The sequence below is a fragment of the Mycteria americana genome, chromosome 8 (assembly GCF_035582795.1).
Source record: "Mycteria americana isolate JAX WOST 10 ecotype Jacksonville Zoo and Gardens chromosome 8, USCA_MyAme_1.0, whole genome shotgun sequence".
NCBI lineage: Eukaryota > Metazoa > Chordata > Aves > Ciconiiformes > Ciconiidae > Mycteria > Mycteria americana.
In genome coordinates, this window is record NC_134372.1 from 20,386,340 (window position 1) to 20,402,152 (window position 15,813).

General features: G+C 37.7%; 1 protein-coding gene across 4 annotated transcripts in view; it reads right to left on the reverse strand.

The window, feature by feature from the left end:
• The window catches only part of FBXW11 (F-box and WD repeat domain containing 11), a 79,024-nt gene that overhangs the window by 39,038 nt on the left and 24,173 nt on the right, over window positions 1-15,813 (reverse strand). For all 4 annotated transcript variants that reach the window (XM_075510044.1, XM_075510043.1, XM_075510045.1 and 1 more), the window contains 2 exons: window positions 2,002-2,064; window positions 627-852 (listed from right to left, as the gene is read on the reverse strand). In XM_075510044.1, the coding sequence (XP_075366159.1) occupies window positions 627-852; window positions 2,002-2,064 (289 nt within the window). The remainder of the gene's footprint in view (window positions 1-626; window positions 853-2,001; window positions 2,065-15,813) is intronic.

The following is a 15,813-nucleotide window of genomic DNA, read 5'->3' on the forward strand; positions in this document are numbered from 1 at the left end:
GAAGAAATGCATATAGCAAGTGTAAGAACAGATTTCATATTTGAACTACTGATACAGGTTTACACTCATCGGTGGCAGAAGAGGTTCTGAGCAACTGAAGGAAGGAATCATGGTTGGACTATACAATAAAAATCCACAAGTGCTTTTGCTCTTGAGTCAGCAACAAGACCAAACTAGATTCACTTATCTAAGCAGGCTGCTTTTTATTTAAGATTTGAGAAGTTAGAACAAAACTAAAATGTAGTAAGGACTTCAGAAATGAAAACACCTCCATAGTATTTTCTACACCTATGGGGTTTGTATGAAAAAGGAATTTAGACCAGAGCTTGCAGAGATACAACTTTTACAACAACTAAGTTCCAATTTAAACAAACACTAGTCTTCAGGATATGCTACTCACAACTACTTTTACATGGAACAACACTGGCATCCAGTGGCCAATTCAATTAATCACAGAACTGAATGACTTCAGCTACCCTCCTGCACTTCTTCTGACTAGGAAGCATCACTTTATTTATACAAGACACTAAATCTGGAGGATGTTCTGAAAAGTTTGCATACACCCGAAGTATTAAACAAAATAAAGTATTTATAATGCACCTCTTGTAAAATAAATATTAATTTACCTGGTAACGCAGTGATGAAGTCCCGTTGTAACATGGGCTTCAAGTAAGAGTTAATATGTCCATGCTGATAGTGACACATTCGTGAAATAAGGTGTTCCACAAATTCAACTTGATCTGATTCAGACCACTGGTCAAAATATTTAATACACAAGTCTTTTTCCTTTTCGTAGTTTCCTTCCGATGGTCTTTTCCTTGAGACAATCACAGATGAAGTTCCATTACTTATCTGTTTTGAGAAAAGGAATATCAGTGTGTAAATATAAACACGAACAGGAACAGCTTTATAAGAATTCTCTTGAGGAAGAAAATGTGAGAACATGCAAAGAAATAATCAACAGTTAAATTTTAAAATACATTCTTAAAGCTATGAGTTACACCATTCAAATTTCATCTTTCATGGATAAAGATGAATGAAGGGACCTTGCTTATAAGTTACTTCTTACACTGAAAGACTTCAATTCTCTTACACCTCTTACCATTTAAACAGCAAGGAGCTTAATTCTTCTAAGAACAAACTTTTCCAGATTAAACCAGTGGTTTCTGCTGCATATTGCAGTTTGCCTCTACTGCATACTGCAGTCTGTCTCCACTAATGATTTACACAGGTTCCAGCAGTTAAAATAATACACATTTAGAGACATACCAAAGTTGGGTATTAATACTCTAATTAACACATAAATTCAAGACCCTCATGTCGGTGTTGAACTGCTTGTCCATAAATGAAAACTGAGAATTACACGATATCAAGGGCTTGTTTTGTTTTTGAAAAACAGCTCATGTCAATGTTTGGGACATCCACATAAAAACATCATTAAAATCCTGGGAGCTTTAGCTACGAATAAGGATGCTACAAGAACACCACCCCAGGGCTTACTACTAAATAGAACCAATAGAACCAAAAATAGAACCAATAGAACCAAAAATAGAACCAAAGTAAATAGAACCAAAGATTGATGCCAGGCTCTTCTGAGCCCTTCAGGAGACCAAGAGGGCTGCTGGGGAACAACTGTCAGCTCTCCAAAACATTCCCAAACTTCTTCAAAGCAAATTGGTTGCAACTCCTTGCCATGTGAAGGTGTTCAATTTTTCTTTTTAAATTGACAGTCACATGCTCAGACAGGTTGAACTGTATTCCCAGATATCCTTGGACACAGAATTGTCCAGAAAGGTCAGCACAAACTACAAAATCTGAGAAGATCTAGTAATTTCTCAATTTCATCGGTGTCATCCTTCACTTGAAGGCTGAGCTAATTTTAGGATGACACAGTCAACTACATACAAGGATGATTATGCAGACACAAGATTCGGAAATTTCTCAAAAGCAGGAACATATAAAAACATGCCACCTCTCTTTCTACATGAATGCTAGTCCTACCTGCCATAGGGTATTTTTCTTTGGAGACTCATCTTCATTCTGATCCTCCATTACTGACGTGTTCTAAGAAAAAAAAAAAAAGTAGTATTACTTCAATTTTTTATTCTATGTCAATTCCTTGCTCTACAAGCATTATGAAAAAGCAAATCAATTGAACAGATAAAAGTCATTTTCTCAATGAACGGTATTATCAAAGATTTTTGGCCACAAAAGCTGGGTACTATAAATAAATTCCCCTTTTAACTGACATGTTTATCAATTCCATTTACTGTAAAGATAACTCCCTAACCCCTCTTCAATTTCCTTTGACAGGTTTTCATGCAGCCTTTCAACGCTTTTCTCACTGGGAAATAAATTCACTTTCATCCTACTCAAGCCAAAGTAATTAAACCTGTCAAAGTAATCAACTAGCACTTTCTGCTACAGTTAAATTGCATACGTCTAGTTGGGGGGGGGGGGGGGGGGAACCCACTATACACTACTTTTATGCAACACAATATGAATTTTTTTTCCAGCTCTAGCTTACCACAAGGAGGAGGGACCATTCTCTGTAGAATGTCTCTGTAATTCACTGCCACAATCTGTGTCCTATAACCCTTGGCAGTCACCATCTTTCTTCACCCTGACTTAATTACAGTCCTCTCCCCACATCGTAACTGCTCCTCCCTACTGTTTTCCTCCCTTTTGTTCAAGAACAAGATGTAAGAATTTCTATAAACATTCAGCTGCAAATGTTTCTTTTAGAGCTTACCTCAATTTTTCAAAATCTTGCAGTCATTTCTTCCCTTTTTGTTTTTTACTTATCTGCTCCCTTTTGCTGTCCATACCACAATTACCATCTATTTTTACATACTCATTGGTACCCCACACCTAGGCAATTATCGCTCATTTAGCTTCCCACCAACCCTGTCCTCCCCATTATTCATGTCCAGGAGATACTGGCTAACTGGCAGAGGGCTATCATGAAAAACTGAATGTCTTAAAACATTGTACTTATTTCAGCCTTCTTCCCCTCTATCAGCTGTCTCAGCAGAAAGAGGAACAATGCACTCAAGTAAAACACATGATGGAATAAGTCACACAATTCCTTTATTCTTGCCATCACAGATTATGGATTAACCCCTTAACAACTACATCCAACCCCCACTCAAAACACAATTCCACCTCAAAAGCATTCACTGCTTCATGTCCTCCTCTTTCTTGCATAAGGGATGTACCACACCAAAAAAGAGAAAACTTGAAAAATTAAGAGAATTAACAGTTAACCTAAATTAACAGTTGCCTAAGATAGTTGCCTTTCTTACTATATTTTAGAGCTTGACGGTTCTTTCTAGTCTCAAATATATAGCTTGTTTTCCCTATTATATCTTCTATTCCTGATAAATTCTCTCTACTTCTGTCTTAAACACATAATTTTGGGGGTTATTCCCCAATCACATATATCCTAACTCAATGGATTTTACAATTGTACACAGACTCTAATGTGTCTCTGAAGCACTTAAGCCTACTAACTGAAGAATAAAAGATGACTGGGTGGATCCTGTCCTGTTGTCTGGAAGAAGCAATTAGACAACTCTAATCTGTTCTGTACATCCACGGCACTTGGCAAAAGTCGTCAAAATTCCTAACAGCTGGTGTCACTAGTCCTTGCTCAGGAAGGCCTCCAGCTCTTGTGCAAGAAGGAAGATAGGCATCTACAAGTTCAACTCTTCCCTTCATCATGCTGTTCCCTTCTCTCAACCTGTACCTTGTTGTTTACCCCACCCACCCTCTACATAAAGCTACTGTGCTGGCTGCCTCTGCAGTTTTCCCAAGCAGCTTTAAAGTGGATTTAACATGGACTCCATTTCCCTGCAGCTCTGCTGCTGAACAGCATCAAGACCTGGTGCAAACAATGACGTCTCATTCAGTTACTCTGGCAAGGCCATGAGCCCTGTGATACGACTGCCCTGCACTTGCAGACTCTGAAAGAACAGGCTTGATTTTTTTTTCCCCACAACCACAAGAGCCTAGCAGCTTCTCACAATGGAAGCGCAGCTTCTAAATATTATCAATCCTGTTTATAAGTTCATTTTTTCCAGAAATTCTTGTTAAGTTGCTCACAGCTCTTGCAAAAGTAGAATGGTATTTCCAACCAGCTGTCATTCCTTAATTAGTCAGTCTGGAATAAGTGTTCTCCATCCCCTATTGAGAAAGGCAGCAACAGCGAAGTGATAACAATGGGTCTAAGCATAGATGTTTTCTGTTGCCTTATAGGTGTTATAACCCAACTGAATAAAGTTACACTGAAGAAAGCATCTGTCTTATTTTCACTAATGGTAAAACCAGCAATGGCAGCAAAATTTACAAATTGATCTACAAGCCGTAGAATTTTAAAAGCTTGTTTCCTGAAGATTTGCATCCCATATTCCTTGCCTAGTTCTGCAGTAACTTCAAGCTTTCTTTAGTCTTTCTGCTCCACAATACCTCAAGTCTTTGGGATTTCTATGAGATGCAGATGAACAGGGCAAACAGGTTCAAAAGTTATGTGGGGAGAAAGAGGCACTGACAAGCAGCATAATTACATAAAGCTCATTTCCTTTGGAGATTATGAAAAGCTTCCAAAATAAAACCAACCATGAATGATCCCCAAAGGCAAAAAATTTTGTAGGTATTGGAAAACTTCATAAATCAGTTTCAATTAAAATCCTTAGATACCTGGTAGCAACTAAAACTGGCATCTCAAGCATAATAGTTCCACATATATATGATTGTATGACATTAGGTGCAAAAGCACCTAAGTTTTTCTGTAGATGCATGGCACTCAGCCTGCAAGGTTCATCTCACTCATGAGATACATAAAAAAAAGCTGCATCTTTTCTAGCAGAAATCTACCAAGATTTCTACCAGATTTGTGTTAGCTCCAGGCAGGTAATGCTTAGATTTGCACTATGCTTCATGACTTGGGAGTGCCTTTAGTCACTTAATTGACTCTGAAGAGAAACAGTATGCTGCAGCTTTGTTCTTTAACCCAGTTTTAGTTCCAGTATCAACAGAGCAATTATAGAAGTGATGGCAGTAATCCTGGGAACTAGGAGAAGACACACAAGTAGCAGCAGTAGTACCTAGCAAGGCAGACAACATTGCTATGTTTCTTCAATGAGAAACTTTTCCCTACCGAAGAATGGATTCACAGGATACAAAGGATGGATGGATAAAACTAGACAATAGCTGTGTTACCTTGAAAAAAAGAATAGCAGTCTTCAATTATTATATTTTCAGCTACAATGAAAGGGAAAGTTATAGAAAACAAGAACTTCTATTTCCCACTACCCTTGAGACTACACCAGTAATTCTGATCCGAATTAAAGATCAAGATAATTCTTTGAAAATCTAATTTTCTCAAAATTCCCACTCACTGGAAAAGATACCCGGAAATTTCAGTTAAAATTACAAAACAAGTAGAACTAATCAAAACAGTTCAGCTAAACAGGCTCTGATCTCCTTTAGCAAATCACATCTACATCTGACTTTAGAGAAGTTGAAGAAACAATAGAAAATAACTAATACATACTTGGATAGCTTGAAGTCAAACACAGCAGATTAAGCTCGAGCTCTGTATACTCAAATGGCCTTCTGAAACCAGCTCTGCCAGCATAGGATTGCTGAAGGTATTAATTACACATTCACCCAGAGGAGGAGAGGAATCCACCATCCTATGTGACAACTGGACCACATCAGTAAGGAAGAAAGCTGGGTAACCATCTTTACCATCTAAAAGCAATGAGAATGTGTCTCTTACGGCTTCCTGCTTTTAATATAGCCAGAAAACCCTGAATGGTTTAAAGCGTTTCCAAATGAATGCGAGCCTCTCCTTCAGATGTAATGGTCACTGTTTTCTAATCCAGGAACCTGTTAAACAGTGTTTATTAACAACATCTTGACACTTGATCAGGGATAGGAGGGGATTTCCTTCTTTTAAGTACTGAGACACTCTTAATAAAAATATACTGTAGCACAAACACTAAACAAAGTTGGAGAACCACTAACTTAAACTGCACAAGATGTGAATCAACTCTTCTCACAGCAAGGACCAAATCCCTTACTTATCACATCCCTCAAAATCTGTATATATCAGTCTGCAAAGAAATGCAAATATACTACAGTGCTTCCAAATGCCAGGTCAGAAATAGGTGGTCACTGACAAAGTGTGCTTATCCTAACCACTGCAAAGATTCACCACTTCAAAAAATTTCTTCAGAAGCATAGCCATAGGCTATATAGAGAAATGACATAAAAGATTCCTGTATCAAAGGAGTAAGCATAAAAAGGTATGGACAGTTATTCAAATTTGGGCAATAAAGATGTTTGGCTTCACAAAGAAGACAGCACCAGCAACAACGTACCTCCAGCTACAGGTTTAACCTCACTCACGTTGCCTACAGAAAACAGTTCCTTGCAATATTCCTCCATTAATTATGTAAGAAGATAACGTATGCATTTTTCTAAATATGAGATAATCATACCTTTATGCAGGGGGAAAAAAAAAATCCCTTGAGAAAAGTAGAAAATAGAGCCCGTGGCTGAATGATTTTCCAAATAAAGAATTTCTGAAAACATTTGATGGTAATAAACTCAATCCACTGTCCACAGTCACTACAAAGCACTTTGAAAACAAATCTCTAAGGTTCATCAAGTTAAACTTCATTTAGTTTTAGGCAGTCGTGTGCGGAGCAGGGAGCTGGACTTGATGATCCTTATGGATCCCTTCCAACTTCAGATATTCTATAATTCTAATTTGAAATTTAACTCTGCTGACCATGGACATGTCTATATTTGACATCTGTATTAGTAACTGCTTGTTTCATCTTAAATTAAACTATTTATGTAAGCACTAGGGATCTGCACAAATTAAGCTCAATATGCTTCATTTCTTACCTAGCTAGCTATTCTCCCAGTTGCCAGGTTTTATTTTAGTGTAGTTATTGCTGGAAGTTCAAACAAAAATATACTTGAAATACTAAAAGAGTCTACCAAGATCCAACAGCTGAAGGCAAAATTAGAAAAAAACCCTCATACTGAAAATAAGGCAGCATTTTTATTTGGCCTCTGACTAACCACCAAGAAGTTTACAGGAAGATAGGGTAAATTCAGTACCAGCAGACAGTTATCCAGTTTGTGTTTAAAGTCTCTAAAAGCAAACACCGTAGTTTGACCACAAGTTGTAGATATGATGTTTTTAAAAGACACCTAATGCTTTTACATACCCAGTTTGACACTTCTCAAGGGCCTACTTTTAAGGAAGTTTTCTCCAGATCCATAAATCCCCAAAAACCAACAGTTGCCTGCTCCTGTCTCTCTGCTCAGAGAAAGAAAATCTCAAGTCAAAGTAATTCTTCACCTAAATGTTCCAGAACAGTTATTTTTGCAGGTTCAAAAGAATAGAAGCAGGTACTAAACAGGTTATCTTGTTTAATCACTAATGCTTTGATGACTGGCAATTAGTACCACTAAGAAACTTTGTTTCTAGAGTGTCAGTCTTCACCTTAACCTCATTACAAAATTCATTTGCTGATCTTCTGTAAATACGTAACTGCATCTCTCTTATTATTCAGTATGCCTGACTTGAAGTTAATCTCAGAAGTCAGACCAGTGTGGGCTGTGTCCACAGACGACTGAACTATGTAACTTGTTTTTAAAATGAAATTATACACAAAAGTGATCAGCAGTTCAGAATTACTATTCTGATCCAATTCCACGAAACACAAAGCAAGGGCTCCAACTTCATCGCAGAGCTTTTGGTGATGGCACATCCTTTTAATAGGCAGTTGTATGCACAAACTGCAGTCTGAAACTACCCAGTGGAGCAGTTAATTTGGTAATTCATACCCCAACCTGTGAAGCACAACTGCCAATGAAGTACCATAACAGCAAAATCACCCTGCTGGCTTTTAGAACTTGAGAAATGCTGCAATACAGATTCTCATAAAGATTAATATTAATTAATTTAAAAAATCACTGATTAAACTAACAGTCAGTTTAGGATGTAACAAGAAACAAACAAAAAAGAAAGGCTGCTTTTGTCCAAGTTACCAGCTATTTTCAAGCATGCCTGTATTTCCACTCAGCAAACAGACATCACTAGAAAAAAAATACAATTATCACAATCCCTAGAGACATCCAGTGTTTTCAGCAGCAGGTATAGTTTCTAAAATTAGATGGGGAGGATGCTTTTGATCCACCAGCCAATTAAAGTTGTCCGTGTTTTGGTTTGGGGGGTTTTTTGTTTGGTTGGTTGGTTTTTTTGTTTTTTTTTTTGTAAATACGTAATAGCTTATTACTTCTTAGGAGCAGGCTTAACTCAACAGGTACTGCAGGATCATGTCTAACATATTCCTTGCGTAACTGTTTCAAATACACCCTAACTCTCATTTAATTTTCTGAGTGTCTGGAGTAAAGAGTCAGTAATCAAAAACTGCCTGTATCCATCCTATATTAGTATGTTGTATTTACAAGGGCAATGAGTACTGAATTGTGTAATTGTAGCCATTTGATGACTCATCCCTGCACCATTTCGAGTACTGAACCATGAAGGCTTGCAAAACTTGCACATCATGCAAACTATTTTGCTGAATATAAATATGTTGAGCCCCGCATATATATATATTTTAATCACTTTCTCTACACCTGCCCCTCAAAACAGAAAGTACTAGTTTTATGCAGAAGCAGCTTACTAAAAAAATGGCAAATGCCGTTTTAAATTCAGATAGGCAAGGTTTGGGGGCTACGTTAAGCCTCACTGTAACGTTTTTCACAATGCCTCCTTGCTCAGCTCAAGCTGGTAGTTGAAAAAATTTGAATCAGTAATAATAATAATAAAATCTTAGGTTGTGAAAGAGCATCCAGCAGTAAGGGGCAGCCAGCAAGTCCTACTGCAATGCTCCACCTGAGGCTTACTGATCATGTTTTACTCCAGATGAAAACTGGCTTTATTTTCTAACAAGCTGGACTCTGCAGCCCTTTCCCAGCCTAATAGGAGGTTTAATTATACCTTCAGCTTACAAGTGCTGCTTGTTTTTCAGCTGTCTCAGTTCATGCCTTTACATAGTCACTCAGCCTTTTTTGGCAGACACTGTATGTGTACAGTACATTAGCAATCCACATTCTTGCCCAGAGCAGAAAAATCCCAATACTTAAATAGTACATTAAAGCAGTCATCAGGCTTATCATTGATATCACTGCAAATGGTTGCAATCACTTTCCTAAAACATTTCTGAATTAACTTTCACAACTCTAGAGTACAAATACTCCAAAAAAGGAATCCTTTCTGTCTGCAAATAATAATTTTGACAGTAAAATGTTTACATAAGAATCATCAGAAATATGGCTATGACAAACTGGCTGTAGAAAGGTACACAGACACTAGGAGCAAAGTACTGGTTTTCTTTTTATTTTTCTAAATTAAGAGAAGTTACCTCAAGTTCTCTGCTACAATTACTATTATTGTTTTTGCACTAACAATATTGCTAATGATTCATCTAGTTAATTTTCCAAATAAACCTATTTAGGTAGAACCTATTCGCACTTCTAATCTTCATGCATCACAAAGTAAAACAGTTTTTCCTCTGTACGTTTAAGACTCAAGGGAAACTTCCAATCGTGTTACCTATACAGTGAACTTGTTGAAACTACTGAAGTAAATGCACCAAGTTTGCAGAGCTTCCACTGCATCACAGATGCTTGTCCTGCGCTACATATTTGTTCAAACCATTTGCATCTACAACTATACCAAAAGCTATCCTAAATAATGGGATTTTGTTAGGCAGTTGGGAAGATTAGATATGTCAAGCTTTTTTTTTTTTTTTTATAATGGAAACATTAAGTAGTATTTTCTACCTGAGAAACTGTCTCAATACCTAGAAGAGCCCCTTTAGCTTTTATTTCACATATAAAGAAAACATCACAAATGAAAACTTGAAAAGGGGAAAATACTGGGTCGAGATTATAATAACTTTTCTTCCTTCCAGAGCAGATGCAAAGAAACCTCTTCACATTCACTCATCTATTCATTTATAGGACTTGTAAAAAGAAAACAAACTATTTAGAAAGTTGCATTTCACTGCTGACCGCTCAAATTAGTACATACATCAGAACCTCTTTAACCGAGGAATTTAAGCACACAAACAGCAGCTGACTTCAAGGACTCCATAAGCAGCCAAGACATTTTAGAGCTAACTGATGCATCCCTACAACACACTATTTCTACATTAGCAGTGTCAAAGCCCTGAACCAGCTTGCACGCACCTCCTACAAGCCAAGTAGCTTAAATGGAGTATCGTTTCCAAAAGTGTTTGCACTGTGTGGACACCCCAAGTCAGGTGCAAGGCAAAATTCAAATTACACTTCACGCTGTACAACGCTGTGTAAAAAAAGCTGTAAGTTGTACATTTTTCTCTGCATTATGTTCATGGGTAAACAAGGCAGAAAACACACTGCTCTCCCCTACACAATTAATAAGCCTGTTAACAGTATTTCAGATTAAAGGTAGGATAAGCAACATCTCAGAAGCAAATTTCAGGCTAAGCTAGTAATTAGATTACTTCAGATTCATCAAAAATAAATTAGCCTATGTTAACTACATTTGCAACGTGGCTGCCTGCTGCAAAACTAAAATACTTCAAGGGTTATTCCTAGATTCCCAGAGGGAGTTTAGGTTCAGATCTCTGCTGCTGGTTCCATGTGAAACCAGCTCTGTCCAAATTTAGTTACCTCAACGTGCTGGCCAGAAGACAGGCACAACCCTCAACACAAAGGTGTCTAAAAAGCTGTATGAAGGGACATTAATGGGCATCAGAAATACAGACACTGCAGCCAGTTAAAGATCCAGGTCATAAAGCCATTTTTTCAAAACCTGATCAATTTTTTTTCTCATATCCGCTTAACACATGTACTGCTGCTTATTACCTTTTTCTTCCCCTAAGATCTAGAAAAGATCTGCAGCCCTTTAACCTTTGAGCAAAACAATAAAATGGAACAGAAGGAAGAGAAGCAGTGGACATGTACTTCCAGCTTGAGAAAAGTGGCTGAGCAACAAACACAAATACCATATATCGAAGCACAGATAACTGAAGAATAATTTAAAAATAAGCAACTCCAAACAACTACAAATTCACTGGCATTAAATACTAATACACTAGGATTGGAGATTCAAAAGAAGCTATAAGCTTCAACTAAGCATTCAATCCTTTTCTCCAAGCATGCCTATGTATTTTCTCTAATTTTTCTAAGACCAGATCCTGGCACTTCTTCCTCTACATCCCTCCTTGCTTTCCCTGGCCAACAGAACTACATCATAATTCATTCTCATTCTTTGGTTTTTGCTCTTCCCCAAGGATCAGCAAAACTTTAACCAGATTTTGACGAGGTTTCTATACAGACTTTTTCTGTAAAAAGTTATAAAAAGGTTACTCAAAAACACTGAGGAGCAGGAAGAAATAGCACTAACTCTCCATTATCTGTCTTTTGCAAAACACAAGGTATTTGCACACAAAAGAAATACAGAAAAAGTAGCCATCACAATGAAATATTCAGTAAAACTAAAGCCCAAACTAAAACAAGTCAGCTACTCCAAGAAAGAAACCCATGCTGTTTTAAGTTCAGTTTTTTCCACCAAAGATGTATGGCAACATATTCCAGATTTGGCAACTCATGGAATTGTATCAATCCATCATAACTATTCAGGAAATCCTAATCACTCCTTAATTGTCTGAAACACCATCTTTTGCTTATACACAATTTCAGTGTGTTTTTGTAATTGCTGATATCCAAGTAACTGAAAGTCTAGAGAAAAAGCCTCATCTCAAAAAAGGCTGTGGACTAACTTCAGCTAAAGAAAGAAACCTTCAGTAATACAAGATGAAAAAAATACCCAAATAATTTTTTCAGATATCCACTCAGCCTTGCCTGGGGTTAGCCAGACACTCTGCATTCAAGTACTGATTTTATCTAGATATTAAAAGGAGTGCAACTGCATAATTTAGATTTCACATGATTTATACAATGGATGTCTAAATGTTCCTGACCCGTAAGGCCAGCACCACTTCTCCCTAAAACTTCAAGTCAGAGTTGATGAACACAAAAAGCGCATCATTATAAGACTCTACAGAAAAGGATTTGAGAACAGGAGCAACAGTTGCCCAGTGTCTCAGGTTCCTCTTTTTGGAAGATTATTTTTAATCTGTATCACATCAGTGACTTACTTTATGTTATAGCACACCATCTTGTACTGGTGTAAATGAAAGGTGGCAAGCTGTTGCATGGGGCAGCAGATCAAAAAGGCAGGGAACAGCTGAAACCAACATATTGTGCAATGAAGCCTTGAAACCAAAGCTGTGACCACCACAGCGTGCCAGCAATCATCTCCTTACTTTCTGAAGACAGTTGGGTTTGATGTCACTTCAATAGGAAAACTGCTATATGTTTCTTTTACTTCTGAACAAAAGGACAGCATTAAACAAAGTGCCAGCTATGGTTTCTGTGGCCTGATCTGGAACCTGAAAGGGCTTTTGCCTCCAACAAGCTGCACTGAAGGCTAACTTTGAAGTTAGCAGGGCTCAAAAAGAATTTAATAGATACTGCAGGACAATATAAAAGTCTCTAGATTAGAGTGATGACAATTACTTAGCACCAGGCATCTTGCTTTTTTACTATTCAGGTACTGAATTCAAAGGCATTTGACCTAATTCTTACCATTTTTCCCAAAACACATACTTACACATAAGCTTGAGACTTTCAGATTGCATTTGCTGTAGCAACCTGAGCTTATGTGTACAGAACTGTACATGGATTCCTGTAACATTATGGTAAATATTTTTTCGGTATTATATTGCTTGAATAAATTCTCTAGTTCAAGTATCTTCAAAAGCAGACAAAAGTACTCTGATTTTCAAAGTAAGTTCAAGTGTGCATCCAAGCCCTGCAATCATATACACAACATTAAAGATATCTTCACTTGATCCTAGTTTTAGTGATTTTTCAAGTAGGGTATTTAACTAGTAGCTACTGAGTATCTCACATAGAAAGAACTTTAAAGTCCACTGTCATTCATTAATAAGTTTTTTTTAAAAATTGTATATTTTTTTACTAAAATGCCTTTTTTTTTTTTACTATTATCTGTCAAATTTAAACTTCTCTTTGAATGCAGGGCCCTAATCCATTTAGTACAATGACACTTATCAGTTACAACATGCAAATTCCTTGATAAGAATTTTTCAATTCTGAGTCTCTATCCAAGAAAAACAGCTGAAGTGTCCACAGACATGTCAAAAGATGTTTGCATTCATACACTTTATAGTGAATATTTAGCAGTTTCTTTATTCAAAAAAAACCCAAAAAGTGGAATAGATGCAAAAAAAACAAGTTTAGAGGTATAGTTTGGATTGTCCCTAAAGTCTGGCTTAGTAATTGTATCAAAAAGTGCATGTGGACTTGAGGAGTGAGAAAAACATGTAAAATTAAAAAGCAAAGAGTTCAGCTGAGAATCTCTACCACCACCAGTGCAATGCCACTGAACAGAATTCAATACTTACAAAGTAAGTGAACAGGTTGGGATGAAGGTGACCTATATTATTTCTTTAGGAAAACAAAGTCAACTCAAACTTCCTAAGTATCCATCTGTAAAATCCACATGACCAAAGCACTGGGAGATCATCCTGTACCATAAAGTAATGCCTTTCCGTAGTGGGGCTTTGCAAACATGACTATTTTGCCATAGAAATATTATGCAAGTGGCAAAATGTTTTGATTATAGTTCCTTCTTTCTCTGCTGTGCCACTTCTTCCATACTTGACAGATGGGTATTGGTAAAATTTGCTCAGTCCTGCTGTTGGGTTTCTAGAAAGCTGTCCTATCCTCGACTCCAACGCCTCCTTTGATTTATTTGGATTCTACCACCATTTCAAAGGATCACAAAAACCAAACCACGCGTGTGAAGACTCTCATATGCCACAGCCTTGAAGACCTACAGAACAATTCATCGGATGCAAATAAAGGAGGCCCAGGGAAACCTAGGAATGGCCTGCATGCTAAGCACTCTGGGAACTTCTCACACTGAAAGAATAAATTTCCTTATGATGGTGACTCAGAGTGGAACTATTAATATCAGCAAAACCATTACTAACACTAGTATCAAGACTGCTGCTTAATTCCCCACAAGCAAGGGACCTGATCCTCCTGCTGGTGATGTTTCTGATGAGAAGTCTGACAGTGCTGCAGGAAGACACTGCACAAATGTAATTTCAACCTTAGTGGGAAATATTTCATTATATTTTTCTGTTTCCTTGAAAATTCTTCTGTTGGAAATAGACCAAACACCTGCAAAGAAGAGGACTATATCAAATATACCTGGAATAGATTGCCTTGCATTTCCTTCTCCTCTCCTAAGAAAGATTTCACTCCCTCCCAGCATAAGCATGGCACTACTAGAAGGCAAGCAGAGAGCAAGGCACACTACCTAGCAAATTTCTTTGCACTGTAACAGGATCAGACAGCAAAAAAAATCCCCTTTTCCAAAGGAGGTTGAGAAAGCATAAACACAAGGGTGTGGCTAACATCATCTCTCCACTCAAAGACGTGGTCTTCTGCAGATGCATCGTAAGAGGTGTAAAGAATAACGGCTCCTGCCTGCTACTTGTGAAATATATTAAGCTTAGTGTGATTGTGTTAGCTTTTCTGAGGAACATAAATTTATGTTTGAAATTATGTTCATCTGTTGCAGCTATAAGCAACGGCTCTGGATTTACTGAGGCAAGGTCTAGTATCTTGTGTTGATACATGAATCCATCATGAAGAAATGTACTTGTTTCCTTAGGGACATATCCTTCCCAGTCTGAGACACTCTGTGATCTCTAAATGGTATAAGAAAGAAACACTAGCAAAAGGCAGGCTAGCAAGTCATCCAAAGGAGTAAGGACTGGATCTCTAAGTTCATGTTACTTTTTCTACGTTTGGAAGTCCCTTCTGCAGCAGACAGCAGCTTAGTGAAATACCTCAAGAGGGAGTCATATTACCACTTCCTCCCAATCTCTATCCTAAACATTATTGATTAAGTAAACTACTAACTTTTGAATACCGGCAACTTCTGAAGAAAAGACAAAGGTGAGAGAACTGCCCACCAACTAACAGCCAGAGGCAAAATAACTTGAAAAGCTCTTTCTAAAGAGAACCAGGCTCCTGAAAAGATTTGCTCTTTGTTCAAGCAAGCTTGCAGCTTGGGGATGAAATGTATGATCCTTAGCGTACTCTAAAACCTTCTGAAAACAACAAAGTCCAAAAAAAGCACTCGTATGTATTAAGTTGTTTATACCAGCAAAACCCTTTACCCACAAGCAGAAAGGTTAGTGCTTGGCAGCCCCGCCCTGAAGAAGACACTGCAGATGACCCCAACCTGCAAAGTGCTTTCGCAGGCTGCCTTTTCCCTCCCAGCCTGCAGTCACCATTTGCTACACGCTTACCACAGACCAGAATGAACACAGCTGGACCCATTCGGCAGAAGCCATAGTCAGCTACAAGTGACTGATGTACGTCATGTCTGGGGAAAATCAGGAACCAAAACTTACAGATATTTAATCCATTTGCTAGTCTTCTGACATCAGGGAACACAATTCTGCTCCTCAGCTAAGGAAACTAAAGAGGAAGAGCTCTGGTTTGTAGCTCAATACTAGCTCACTGGCTGAAGTTTAAAGTAATCTAGTAATCACTCTCTTCCACTTAAAAATAAACAATATAAATTGACCCAATAAAGAGAAGGTCTCTCTTCTTGCCCCTAAGAAAGAA